The 14521-nt window shown below is 39.9% G+C and overlaps 1 protein-coding gene across 1 annotated transcript in view; it reads left to right on the forward strand.

Annotated features, from left to right (window-relative positions):
* ly75 (lymphocyte antigen 75) overlaps window positions 1–14521 on the forward strand; it is a 28847-nt gene that overhangs the window by 13526 nt on the left and 800 nt on the right. Inside the window, exons 15-35 of the mRNA XM_078246089.1 lie at window positions 122–193; window positions 931–1054; window positions 1371–1406; window positions 1620–1789; window positions 3674–3744; window positions 3828–3904; window positions 4548–4684; window positions 5776–5884; window positions 6060–6220; window positions 6493–6628; window positions 7089–7309; window positions 7397–7559; window positions 8232–8396; window positions 8485–8607; window positions 9116–9301; window positions 9405–9628; window positions 9801–10008; window positions 11188–11349; window positions 11447–11563; window positions 12545–12727; window positions 13631–14521. The exon at window positions 13631–14521 is cut by the window's right edge and continues 800 nt beyond it. Coding sequence (XP_078102215.1) covers window positions 122–193; window positions 931–1054; window positions 1371–1406; window positions 1620–1789; window positions 3674–3744; window positions 3828–3904; window positions 4548–4684; window positions 5776–5884; window positions 6060–6220; window positions 6493–6628; window positions 7089–7309; window positions 7397–7559; window positions 8232–8396; window positions 8485–8607; window positions 9116–9301; window positions 9405–9628; window positions 9801–10008; window positions 11188–11349; window positions 11447–11563; window positions 12545–12727; window positions 13631–13806 — 3021 coding nt within the window. The 3' untranslated portion in view covers window positions 13807–14521. The remainder of the gene's footprint in view (window positions 1–121; window positions 194–930; window positions 1055–1370; window positions 1407–1619; window positions 1790–3673; window positions 3745–3827; window positions 3905–4547; window positions 4685–5775; window positions 5885–6059; window positions 6221–6492; window positions 6629–7088; window positions 7310–7396; window positions 7560–8231; window positions 8397–8484; window positions 8608–9115; window positions 9302–9404; window positions 9629–9800; window positions 10009–11187; window positions 11350–11446; window positions 11564–12544; window positions 12728–13630) is intronic.

The raw sequence follows: 14521 nt of genomic DNA on the forward strand, positions 1-14521 counted from the left end.
TGCTAATTTCGATTATTGTTTCTAACGTGTACTCAGACAAAACGATATCCAGTCCTTTCCAGTAGTTTGCATTTTGAGTCGTTTAGAAGTGAAGTCTGTTTATTTGATGTCACCACAACAGGTGGCTATGGATGTTTTACGCCAAGATTTCCATGAGGATGATGCATACAGTCGGGACTGCGCTGCATTCAAGGTGGGCTTGGTAGATTTATTTTACTAAATGGGGACTTTAAGGGAAGAATAAACACTTGTTTTGCCTTTATTCTCCATTTACATACCCAATTATATATATATATATATATATATATATATATATATATATATATATATATATATATATATTTATTATTATTATTATTCTTTTTTTTTATTATGTGTAATCTCTTATATTTTTATTAGCTTTATCTTTATGAATTTCTTATTTTATTTTAGTGTAGTCAGATTTGGTCATCCATACTGTACAGCTTGATCTGTGAATCAAGGCCATTTGCTCAGCTGTTTGTGGGAGTCAGAACAAGAGCTACAGCTGAAATCTGCCCCCACTGACTCAGTGATTTCATGTCCTACATGCTTTCTTGAAACAAAATCCCAGAAAAGACAGCCGGTCAGAACGGTGTTTTGTTTTTTCACAAAATAAGGACACTGTCACTTGCCTATGTCAAAGTGGCCATGATGATCATTTATTTTGGTTCTTTTGACAGTGCCAGCTGATTTGTCTCTTGCTGTTGCCCTCCATTTAAGTACTTTTTTTTTGTTTGTTTCTTGACCTTATTTATCTCAGTCAGTGATTGTGTCGTCAGAAAGAGAGACTATCACTGAGTTTCAGGGAGCAACAAGATCTGTAATGTCACAGATATAAAAACAGCTTTCTTTTTTTATATTTCCCTCATGATAATATTTGTGTCAATCAACAATCTGTGTCCTTGTTAGACATCGAGGAGTAGCTTGAAACACCTGTTTGTGTTTCTGCTGCACGACTTACCTCCGACACCTTTCTACGCCAGACCATTTCACTGTGACACCAGGCTAGAGTGGGTCTGCCAAATACCTCGCGGTAAGACTACACATAAAAGCATTACTGTGTACATATGCACAGAGCTAGGGTTGTTTTTTGTTGGGAAGAGCTCACATCGCTCATCAAGACTGCTTAATTCAAGGGATTTCTAATGTCACTAGAATGTTGAGCTGCAGCACACAGCTGTATTTTTGCAGTTTTATTGAACACAATAAGGAAGTAAAAAAAACAAACAAAAAAAAACTGTGTGGGCTTATACAAACTGTAAATCTACTGCAACACAACATGATCTCATTATTTGTGTGTCGTTGGTTTCATTTGGCTTTTAACTCATTCTTTGTTTATACTTCAACAGGAAAGACACCAAAGAACCCAGTGTGGTACAATCCCGGTAATGACCAAATCTTTCCAGTTTCTGTGTTGAAAGTCAAATTATCTTTTGAGTTATTAGAGTGGCCAGAATTTCTTTGATTCAGCTTCTTTTTTGATGATCTCCCAAATACAACTATTTCATCCTTGCATGTCTGTGGCTGGGTGTAATGTGTCGTGTTGTCACTGTCTGAAAAATGCCATGATTTTAGAGCGTGTTTGTTGTGCTTTTCAGGTGGACACGATGAGACCTCTATCTTCGTAGATGGAGCAGAGTTTTGGTTTGTTAATGAGCCTAAGCTAACTTTTGAGGAGGCAAAGCTGTTTTGCGGTTCGAATGACAGCAAACTGGCTGCACCACTCAGCTCAACTGCTGCCGGACAGATCCACCAGCACCTAAAAGATGTAAGTTACATGAGACTGTAAGTGGCCATGTAATCAAACCAGGACCTGCTACACCTGTTCAGCACACATGCAGGTTACAGTGATAACGGCGGGAGCTACACCACTTACAACTCACAGTAATTGTAAAACAATGGGTCGTTAATATCAGACAGAGGCAGACAAAAGCAGGTTTCTCATTTCTAGCCAACGACTGGGGATTTTGTCGGCTGAAATGACGACTGTCGCTCAGATTTATTCAGCTGTGAGTACCTAGCTTACGCTAATGCTTTGGTTTGGCTGAAAACTGTCTCCAGATAACTTTTTGATATTTATTTAATATTGTATTATTATTTTTAAAACAAGAACCATGTAAAATGGTTTGATATTGTGCTAAAAGGCTAAAGCTAAACTGGTAAGTCAGGCTTGTTAATGTATGCAGCTCATGTCAAACAAGCTGTTTATTCTTTAGACTTTATATTATTATAATATACATTATTTCTAACAATTTTGGTCTTGTGTTTTTGGTTTTGTAAAGGCTAAAAGAAAGACACCACTTCCCACCCTCCAACCGCTAGAGATACTGATTATAGCTCTTACTACAGCCCCATGCACACCGTTTCAGCCTACAGCTGACATGTTTTGTAGTCATCTAAAGCCAGACAGACCTGCCATGCCTAGTTACGGTTGCCAAGCTATTATTGAGCAATCGCTGTTCGGATTAACTGGGGCACTTGAAAATACCTAAGGGTAAAACACATTGCAGTTTACCTTGTTTACAGTTTACCTTGTTTACTCCATTTGTTTTTTTCCCCATTGGCATCGTAGTTGATTTTAATCAGGAGAGACTTTGTTGCAGATATGCAAATATTTATTGAAAATAAGCATAATATGAAATGTAAGTGAGTCTTTGGGGATTAGACTCCATCATTAAAATTTTTTTAAAGGGGTATAGAAGCCAACATATTCTCCCAGATGGAGTCTAGACACTGGTGATGGTGGAGAGGGAACCCGGAGACCAAACGAAGGACCTGTCTGCCGGAAAGGGACTCAGGTTGCAATGATTGCCGATGCCCAGAGGCGGAAGGGGAGGAGGAGGGTTGCACGTTTGCCTGAAAAGACAGCTGATAGCAAGGAGAGCAGACATTTAAAGCAGGATGTCATGCTGTGATTGGATCATGAATTTCGTGGCCAATTCTGATTGGTTTACTGAAAAGTAAACGCCTCTTAACAGCTAAATAGTTTTAGGGAGAGATAGTGGTGATTGCGTAATATAGAAGTCTTCCTGAAAGAATTTGCGCTGAACTTCATTTGTACAGCCTAAAATTCATTTTCGTTATCCGTTATCTTCTGGTCAAGCTGACAATTTGTCATGATAATACAGCTGTAAGCAGTCAAAATAAAGTTCTGCCTCAAAGCCAACTACTTTAAAAAAAGAAGAAATAATGAAAACAATGTCCTAAAAGCTTAGTGGCACTTTACGGTTCCTTTTAAAACTAACCATCAGATGTATTTATTTATCTAAAAATGTGAAACGCAGGCCATCTCAGCCTCTGCTGCATCAATCTTGACCATTCCGTTTTTATTCCATCTCTTGTGAGTCCTCCAGCTTTATGGAAGTGCAATACTGAATCACTGGAGAGCTCCCAAATACTGTATGTTATTGACACAGACATGAACTACAGTCAAGTATTTTTTCATAGATATTTAACTATTTAATTCCATAATCCCATGTTTCATTTCACATTGAAGAGATTTTTTTTTTTTTTTTATATTGTGTGTTTTTGTTCTAAATTCTCTCGTTTTGTAAAAAGTACTTTGTAAGTTCTCTTTAAGACAAGTGGTAAATACGTTGATTTTTGAGAATTATTTTATTATGTGGTTCTGATGCTTGCGTGTTTTGAACAGAACAAGTCAAGTTCTCCCAAGCAAAGCTGGTGGGTCGATTTGACAGAGCCTGCCCGGGTATTCCCCATGACGTAAGCCAGTACAGCCACACACATATACTGTTCATGTTGTACAAGCACAATGTGATGTTGACTGAAATACTCTTACGTTTCAGGTACACCCAGATGTACTTCTATCATGAGGCTTTCTTGGGCAGATGCACCTCCATCAGTTCTGAACACTTCTTTCCAGGTGAGTCAACGTCATAGTGTTTCTATACAGCTGAGTTTGAGGAGGGATATTTTTTTAATTTACCATATTGTGTGGATAGAAAACAACTTCAACTCAAATCAGTTAAAAAAAAAAAGAATCCATCCAGGTCACAATTACATTTGTCTTAGTGTTAAGAGACTGATCATTTCAGGCTTTTTGAAACTTCAATTAAAAACCTGGTTCAGCCAACGTAAAACCAGAGAAATAGCTCCCAGCAGGTCGAATCCATAACATGAGATGAACACACAGGCCCTGAAAATCTACCCTCTCAATCAACTTTTTACTAGGAGAGACGGGGGTCCTATGTGAAAACAAAATGTTGATGAATAACCTTACTTCTTAAGATTCTTAAGATTTTAAACCACTTTTTCAGGGGTTTTCCAGGCTGGATTTCACACAACAGTGTTTAAAAATGTCCTCTGTAAGCATAAGCGATTTTGTTTGAAACTCCTTACTTGGAAAACAACTACAACAATACATCACAGTAATAAGAAATAATGTGAATTCAATCCTTGCGGAGAGCAAAAAAGCTTTAACGCACATCACTTGATTTGATTTATGCCAGGCATGCTTACAGTTTATTTTATATACACACATTTACTGTCGTGTGTTTGCTTTGCAGAGCATGAGCGCAGTTGCGATCAGCGATTGCCTTTTGTGTGTGAGAGACACAACATCACTTCAGTGGAGCGAAACGCTCTGGATCCTCAACCTGGAGGACTGCCCTGTGAAAATCAATCTTTGTCTTTCAGAAATAAGGTCCGATCCATCAACACATTTCACTCTGCATCTGCATTTTAGATACTGCTCGACACTGCAAAACTGATTATATAAAAATGTTATACTTTTAAAGTGCTCACATTATGCTCATTTTCAGGTTCATAACTGTATTTAGAGGTTGTACCAGAATAGGTTTATGTGGTTTAATTTTCAGAAAACACCATATTTTTGTTGTACTACACATAGCTGCAGCTCCTCTTTTCACCCTGTGTGTTGAGCTCTCTGTTTTAGCTACGGAGTGAGACATCTCACTTCTGTACCATCTTTGTTGGGAGTCGCACATGTGCAGTAAGTACTGCTAGCCAGTCAGTTGCAGAGTATGAGGGCGTGCCACGCTAGCAGCTAGGCGAGCATTATAACGTGTGTTACAAAGTGACCACGTTTGTCACGGAAGTAAAGGCTGGACTACAACAGAGCTGTTTGGAGCAGTTTGTGAACAGTGTTTTCTGTTGGAGATGGTAAGTCTCCCTTTGGGGTGGACTTTGGGCTTTTTCACTTTGTAAACCTATAATGTGCACAAAAAGATATATAACACAATAAAGGAAAGGGAAAAAGCCAAAAAGCATAATATGAGCACTTTAAAGGAAAATCCACCTGAAAACTATTTAGCAGAGACTGGAAATCTTGCATTCGCCATCAAGAAATGACCCAACAGACATTTTCAAGGAGTTAAAGAGCTGTGGCTTTATTTCAGATTGATTTACTGCCAGAGTGAATGTGAGATGATCTGCATTTAAAGAAAATTACTTTCATTTTGAATAATTATCAATTTCGTCACTTAGGTTGGTTGCAAATGCAAAATAACTGTTGAGCTGGATGGGTCAACATTTAAAATACCTTCACTTGGCATCTGCCCACTGCGTATCTCTTTGTATATTTTATTTAACCTGTATTAAACTTGGAAGTCTTTTGAGATATTGTGTCTCTGTGGCAAGAAAAACGGGACAAAATGAACACAGGGTCATTTACATTCACATATAGCACAATGACATACAGTAGGAGCTGAAAGGCATAAAGGTCCTATTTATCTCAAAAGGAATGAACACTCTGAGATACGGCTGTCTTTTTAGTGCTACACACTGATGAGGAGCCAGAAGCCTGTGACATTTCAGTATGCAAATGAGGAATGCCGGTCGGTAAGGGGAACCCTGGTCACTATTTCAGATCAGGTGGAGCAAGGTGAGCACCGCTATTGTTCTAGTTCTGTTTAATAAAGAAGACAAGTGTGGTTAACATGCCTGTCCTGACTCAAGTGATGTTAAACACATTGTTTTTTATGTTTGATAAAGTTTGTATTGGCACCAGTCAAATAAGAAATAATTGTGTGTGTGTGTGTGTGTGTGTGTGTGTGTAGACTTCATCACCACCCTTTTGCCGAAGCTGAGAAACATGGACAGAATATGGATTGGTCTAAAAATCAAACGCAACGACCCTCAATGGGTGGACCAGACCCCAATTAACTACATCAATTTTAACCCCCTGCTTCTGGGCATGCACAAAGCTATACAAGTCAACGTAAGTTCCCCTTACCTTCACTGCTGAGTTAAATGGGTTGGGACTCCGCTGATTTTACACATATATCAGAGTCTGTCTACAGGTCTTGGGGAGTGTGAACAAAGGTAGTATAAGGTCTTTTGTGGCTCCAGAGGGAGCTCTGAGAAATCCGATAGTTTGCCTCAAGGGATTCATTGTGGGCTGAAGACTACACATTTAAAAACCTTAACCACATCTAGGCTCACAATGTAATTTTCATTTGTACTTGTTTTTTCTTTTTCTTTTCTTGACAGTCATGGGATTCAGAGAGTATGGATCTGTGTGTGTTTTTGGTGAATAACCCCAACTCTGCCATGTTGGGTACCTGGGACTTTTCTTCCTGCACAGACAAAAACAGACAAAATGTGGGCGTTTGCCAGCACTATGCAGGTAAATCACGACCAACACCTAATACCTAATACACCTAATACCACTTTATTATCCAGATTTTTTTTGCAAAAAGTCCCAAATCAATTATCTTAATCTGGCATGCTAAGGTCCCTTTTAAGATTTTTTTTGATTATTGTTTTATTAAGTATAGCCTATGCCTTAAATGTTAACATCGAAGATATATTTTAAAGAGCTGTAAATAATGCATGGCTTAAACCTCAACATCGTTAAGGGCTGGTGGCCTAGGGGTTAAGGTGCCAGCCATTGCATATCATTCTCCATCTCTCTCTCTCTCTCCCCTAATTTCCTGTCAGCTCTCTACTGTAATCTCTCTAATAAAAGGCATAAAGTGCCCAGATAAATCCACTTATTTTTGCAGCCAATGTATTGAGGCAACATAGGTCTCGGGCCCAATTTACAAGACATGATGTTCTCTTAACACAAGGCTTACTCATTTCAGATAAACTAGAGGAGCCCCACATCCCAACAGAGCCATTCCCGGTCAATAACCACACCATTCTGCTGCTGGTCAAAAACCTCACCTGGTTTGAGGCCTTAGAGCAGTGCAGTAGTAACAACATGGAACTGGCAAGTGTGGCCGATACCCTCCTGCAATCCATCCTCACTGTGTATGTGAGCCGTGCGCGCACGCCCATGTGGATCGGCCTCTTTAGCGAAGACGTAAGTGTGCCAAAGAAGGGCCTTTTATTTTAATTCACTGCTTCTTACAAGATACTTCTTGAAATCTTCCTTTGGTTTTGTGTTCAGGAGGGAATCCACTACCGCTGGACTGACCACAGTCACACTGTATTCAGTCGCTGGTCTTCTGATGTCACCAGTGGCTCGTGTGTCTACCTGGACACCGATGGCTTCTGGAAAGCCACTGAGTGTGAGGAGGAGCTAGGAGGAGCTATCTGCCACAAACCACACAGTGAGTGGGGGTGGGGTTGTGGAATGCAGATGAACAGACATGTCTGTTGCACCTCCTCATGAAGCTAGTTCCTGCTAGTGGTAGTGTATGACACATTAAAAGGCTTACAGCTATGCCAGTTCTAGCTCAAAATGTTTGTGCGCTGTGTTTACATTTACAACCCTGCTGATAAGTCCTCTCCGGTAACAGGATGTAGAGTCTGTTGTAGAGGAACTTGAGAAACGCAGAAAAGTAGGCTCTGCTTTCCTAATTTGTCCTAACAAAAGCACCTGGAACATCTGGGCGTTATTCCAGCTTTGTCGAGTTGTAAGTTAACAGTCTATACAACTGAAACTCAGGAATATCCCGGGGTTTTCTGTTGTGAAAACAGGTTCACAGAAGAAAGAAATGAAACAGGTCAGTCTTTTAGTTTCATATACTTGTGTTTAGCCAAATGTCTATTTCTGTGTGCTTTGAGAGCAACAAAAAGCCAGAGTCAAATTCCCTGTGTGCTTGCACTTACTTGGCTATTAAAACTGATTCTGATAATTCTTCTTATTATTGTGCATCCTTTTCTTGTAAGTCTTGAGGTTCGAAGAGGTTTCATCTCTTCTAAAATCTCTTCCTCCTCTGTTGGCATGCATCAGTATTACTAATGTAATCGAAATACAAATGTAAACCTGTGTATTACAGAAGAGATCATCACCACACCTGATGAGGTTGCGGTGAAGTGCCCCCACAAGATGAATGGTCCAAACTGGATCCCCTTTAAGAACAACTGTTACTCCTTCCAGCTGGTCGGCACCAGATGGGACCAGTTTGACCAAGGACAGATTCTGGATACCTGCAAAAAACTTCGTAAGAATGTCACGCCATTCGGGCACGTGTTGTTATGTGGAGGTTTGCTTCTGAAACTTTCTGTAACAGAGGGATGTTTATGTTTCAGATGCAGATGCAGACATTCTCACCATCCGAAATTCAGAGGAGAACGAATTTGTTACGCAGCAACTCATACCGTTTCAAAACTTGGTCCAGTTTGTATGGCTGGGGCTGTTCAAAGATGAAAACGGTAGGCACTTTCACTGACTTTTGTGTAAAAAATAAATAAATAAATACATGTGTTATGTAATAGGGAGGCAAAACAGTTTTCTGCTACATACAGGTCCTGATACCCAAACTATTGGCAGATATTGATCTGACACCAGAGATCTTATTTCCTTTCTAATTTAAAACAAAGTTCTTGCGTTCCAGACGGTCTTATAGAGAGGTCTGATTATAGACCCTGACTAACATCACTGTTACCATAACAGAACTCATTGACCTTAATTTGTATGGATGCCGGGAGGTGCTGCTAGAGCCCTCTGATTGGTGTGTTTTTCCTATAACATGTATATGGTACCAATGCTATTGGCCTATATGAAATCAACCTGATGGTCTGGAAATATTGTAACGAAAATGATTTAAATATTGTATTGTAAATAAAGTGACAAGTGCAGGATTTTCTAAAATTGAAAAATCGATTGTGTGTGCGTGCGTGTCACTATACAGGGGTTAATAGTTATTTTGTTTGGCTGTAGATAACCAGATGAAGTGGTACGATGGCACAAATGTCCAATATTCCAACTGGGCAAAAGGCAGACCAGATGTAGACCGACCATTCTTGGCTGGTCTCACCGTTGATAGCAACTGGATTCTCATCTCAAACCCAGGCTTATTCGCAGAGTTCAAACAAAGGACCATTGTGACCTGCAAACTGGACAACGGTTGGTGTATCACACTTCACATCCTAATTCACATTTCTCTCCGTCCACCTCTGTTGTCATCGTCACTGAAACTATTTTACGTTTCTAATCCTTCGCTCCCAAGAACCAAAACAGGAGTACAACGTGTCATCCAAGGATTTACAACATTATGCCAACTTAACTTATGAGGTTGTAACCCGAAAAATGAGTTGGTACCAGGCTTTGGCAGCGTGTGGTCAGCATGGAGGCCACCTGGCAAGTGTCCACGACATCCAGCACAGTGCGCACGTGAAGCTCATTGCTAAGACGGACGGCTTCTCGCTCTGGATTGGCCTATCGAACCAGGATGTAAGGATTTTGCCTAACCAAAATCTGAGCAAAAAGATTTTACGAGTACATTCCAAGTATATCTCATTTAGACTTCTTTCACACAGTGGTGCCTCATAATTCTTTGCTCACAATTGCACTTCACCAGCTAATACGACGGTGTGTGTCTCTCTCTCTCTCTCTCTCCGTGCAGGTTAGTGACTCAGCCTTTGAGTGGTCTGATGGAACGAGATTGGACTACAAAGCCACCATCTCTGACTCTTTGGAGGGCGCCAGCTCAGACAAACAAGAGGCCAGCTGTGTATTTGTAACCCCTGCCGGAGCCTGGGTGAGAACCAGCTGCAACACGTTGGTAGACGGAGCCATCTGCTACACGGCCACCATCACCACCCCATCCCAGAGTAAGACCCCTGTGTGTTTTTATATATAAAACCACATTCTTCTTTTTTCATCATGTAGAAAAAAAGGGAAATGACTGCAGTTGGTATTTATTTTTTAAATAAATAATTTATTTATTTTTTATTGAATTAATATTCTAATATTGTCTGGTATAGGATATAAAATCCTCTATTCCAGACTCAAACGACACAAAAATGATAGAAACACATTTGAAGCACACTGATTTCATAAATCACATTCATTTCATGATTAAAAATGACTTACATTTCATAAATAAGTTACATAAATTACAAACCAGCTATATACATCAGAACATTACATCTTCTTACAGACAAAATGTATCCAACCTATTCTTTAAAGTGTTCATATTATGCTCATTTTCAGGTTCATAACTGTATTTAGAGGTTGTACCAGAATAGGTTTACATGGTTTAATTTTCAGTAAACACCATATTTTTTGTTGTACTGTACATTGCTGCAGCTCCTCTTTTCACCCTGTGTGTTGAGCTCTCCGTTTTAGCTACAGAGTGAGACATCGCACTTCTGTTCCATCTTTGTTGGGAGTCGCACATGCTCAGTAGCTAGGTAAGGACTACTAGCCAGTCAGAAGCAGAGTATGAGGGCGTGCCACGCTAGCAGCTAGGCGAGCATTATAACGTGTTACAAAGTGACGCACGTTCGTCACGGAAGTAAAGGCTGGACTACAATAGAGCTGTTTGGAGCAGTTTGTGAACAGTGTTTTCTGTTGGAGATGGTAAGTCTCCCTTTGGGGTGGACTTTGGGCTTTTCACTTTGTAAACCTATAACGTGCACAAAAAAGATATATAACACAATAAAGGAAAGGGGAAAAGCCAAAAAGCATAATATGAGCACTTAAGGAAAATCCACCTGAAAACTCTTTAGAAGAGACTGGGAAATCTTGCATTCGCCATCAAGAAATGACCCAACAGACATTCTCAAAAAGCATAATATCAGCACTTTAACCGAAGGGGAACGCACAAATTCTTGTGGAAGCTCGTTCCAGACGTATTGAACGGTTTAGAATCAGAGGGAAAAAAACGACAGTAGCACCACAGAATCATTTTTTATTTTTACATTATGGCATTATGCATCTACTTGTGACTTAATTTATGTTGGAGTGGCATTGACCGTGTCCATCTTGTTTCTGTTGTTATGAATCAGCGGCCAGACAACAGGTTGCCCCAGTGACCAATCACTGCCCCCAGAGCAACGGTGTGTCCATGTGGGTGCAGCATCAGGATCACTGTTACGCCTTCGACATGGGCTTCTACAACTACAGCGTGTACAGCATGGAGAAGGCCCGGAGCATCTGTCAGAGCATGGGTGAGTTGTTGTCTGGTGCATGAAGGGTTATAGTTAGTATTCATCTGAAACAACTGTAATCCACCAAATCTTTTTTTTTTTCTTTTTCTACTGACAGATGCTCAACTGCTGACCTTAAAATCCAAAGAGGAGAACGACTTTGTGTCAAAGTACATGTCTGATGACCCTCTCATCACCAGTCGAGTGTGGCTCGGCATGGAGCTCAACACTCAAGGTAAACCCTGTCATTTGAAATGGAAGCAAAACGGTAAGACGTCGTTGAGGATTTAGATAACATTAAAGGCTCAATCTGCAGTTTTTTTTAAAGATTTCAATTATGATTATTTTCATGCATATAATTGCAATAGTTATGATGATGATGAAAAATCTGCATTTTGTGTTTCTCATATGATCATAATTGACACATACTTGACAATATAGGCTTGTTTTACTACGTAAACGTTTAAACTTCACAGCAACAGAAAACATTAACTTGGATTTAGCTGAGTGTTTGGAGTGAAAAGAGAATCTCTGAGTATTTAAATACCTGTCAGGTCATTTGGGAGTGATAGCTGATTACAATCCAGTTTTGAATTGTAAGGTGGTTGACCTTTCTGTTTACATATGAAGAAAAAAATAAACTAAGAACTAGAGCTGGGCAATATATCAATATTATATCGATATCGTGATGTGGGACTAGATATCGTCTTAGATTTTGGATATCGTAATATGGCATAAGTGGTGTCTTTTCCAGATTTTAAAAGCTGCATTACAGTGAAGTGATGTCATTTTCTGAACTTACCAGACTGCTGTAACTGTTCTATTATTTGCCTTTACCCACTTAGCCATTATATCCACATTACTGATGATTATTTATCAAAAATCTCATTGTGTAAATATTTTGTGAAAGCACCAATAGTCAACACTACAATATCATTGCGTTATCGATATTGAGATATTTGGTCAAGAATATTGTGATATTTGATTTTCTCCATATCGCCCAGCCCTACTAAGAACTAAAAAAATGTATTTTGAGTTCCGTTGCCCTTAGTGGCATGTATGTAACGTTTTAACAAATCTGGGTCAACTTCTTCGTGTGAGTCGGAAATTAACCCTCAGCATCATACAGAAACACCTTATTTGTGACATTAATGTTGAGAGTGATGATAGTCCTGCTCCCTTTCCCCGCTGATTATCTCATCGTTTTCCCTCTCAGGTAAGCCTGTATCCTGGCAGGATGGTTCGGCTCTGGCTTACTCTAACTGGCAGTCTGATGCTTTGGTTGCTGGGAAGAAGTCCGAGCACTACTGTGCCATCATGATGGCAGGAGATGAAGGATTCTGGAAACTTGTCAGCTGCGAGGCTAGCCACAGTCGTATTGTCTGCAAAACGGAAGCAAGTGAGTATCGCAACTGCATTAAAGGAATGCTTTGACATTTTGGGGAATGCACTTATTCGCTTTCTTGCCAAGAGTTAGATGAGAAGATAGATACCACTCTCGTATCATATGCAGTAAATATGTATCTGGAGGCAGCAGCCAGATAGCTTAGCTTAGCACAAAGGGTGGAAACGGGGAAAGCGACAGCCTGGCTCTGTCCGAAGGTAAGAGGTGGAGACACCAGCAAGCTGCTGGTCCAGCCAAGGTGTTTCAACCCAAACAGATATTATTTACGTTACTTAGTTTGTCTTAGACAGAGAGTCTGAACTCAGATAAAAAGGAATATAATAATAATAATTCATATTAAAGCTGTATGAACTCAAACATGATGACATCTTGTTTAGTGGGCGCACGAAGACCTCTAAAAACTATTCTATATCCACGACGTTCCACTTCCAGGATTGCTCCGTTGACGACAGAAATTCTGCCAGATGTCACTCTTTTCGGGCCAGATGTCCGTTACCTTCTGCTTTCTTTGTGTTGGCATTCTAAACTCCGGTGGATGTATGAGGACTGTGGTTAACTGCTCCTCAGATCTCTGCAGGGTAAATCCAGACAGCTAGCTAGACTATCTGTCCAATCTGAGTTTTCTGTTTGCACGACTAAAACAACTTTTGAACGTACACACGTTCCACCAAAACAAGTTCCTTCCCGAGGCTATTTAGCAGCGGCACGGTGGCTCTGCCCGGCGCTTAGTATGACAATTGTGATTGGTTTGAAGACATGCCAATAAACCGCACACAATTTTCTCCCATGCTGTGTAGACTTACCAGACCCTCCTCCGCAGCGCTGTGGAGGAGGGTCTGGCAATGCGAGACTACTTAAAACTGACTGAAATGACTAACTTCACCTTTGCGTCCTCAGAGTCCGGAGGCTCTCCTGTGGCGTTGGGTCTCTTCGTCGTGGTCGTCCTCGCTCTCCTTTTAGCCATCAGCTTTATCTTCTATAAAAAGAATAGAGCCAACTTCTCCTCTACCGTCCGCTACAAGAGGACCTTTGATGATTCAGACGCCACCAGCATTATAACTGAAGCTGACTGAGCTTGCTTAAGTAATCAGCCTCAGGGAGTATTAATGTGCCTTGTGTGCATTTTACTACTTTTCAGTAAGAGTAGATGCAGCCTTCCCCTTTTTTTAAATTATTAATTGATCCTGCTCAAGCCTGCAAACTTTCTAGAATTGTGTGTAAAACTGTAAATATTGTTAGAGAATTGTGAATATCCGCCAACTCAGTGTCTTAATTTTGGTTATTTTAGATGTGTGTTTATGAAGAGCCCTGTGTTCTACCTAATGTAAATACTGGGACTGATGCTCTCTGGTAAATGTTGATCATTAACATAAGTGGGATTGTTTTTTGTTTTCTGTTTTTGTTTTTAGATTGTAAAAAGATTTTGAGTTGATTAATGTAATTGATACGGCTTAAATTGCACTGATGTATGAGTGACTCCAAACTATCAGAAACAAAACATGCATTTTGGTTGTTTACTGTATGTACCATTAATCTATCCCAGTTTTATTTTTCAACTTCAGAAGTTTTGATTTCCACATGGTTACAATTAATAAATACATAAAATAGATTTTTAAAAGGCCAGTTCACCTGAAGATACAGTAAAACCTGTTTTCTTTTGACTTGGGAGTGATATACATATATATATATATGTATGGTTTCTCCTTAAAATACTCACAATACCGCCCCCAGACATCACTAGGAATAGATTACAGAACTAGATTTCTACCAAAGTAAGCCCCATAACTG

Source organism: Sander vitreus, chromosome 1 (genome assembly GCF_031162955.1).
Source record: "Sander vitreus isolate 19-12246 chromosome 1, sanVit1, whole genome shotgun sequence".
Classification (NCBI taxonomy): Eukaryota; Metazoa; Chordata; class Actinopteri; order Perciformes; family Percidae; genus Sander; species Sander vitreus.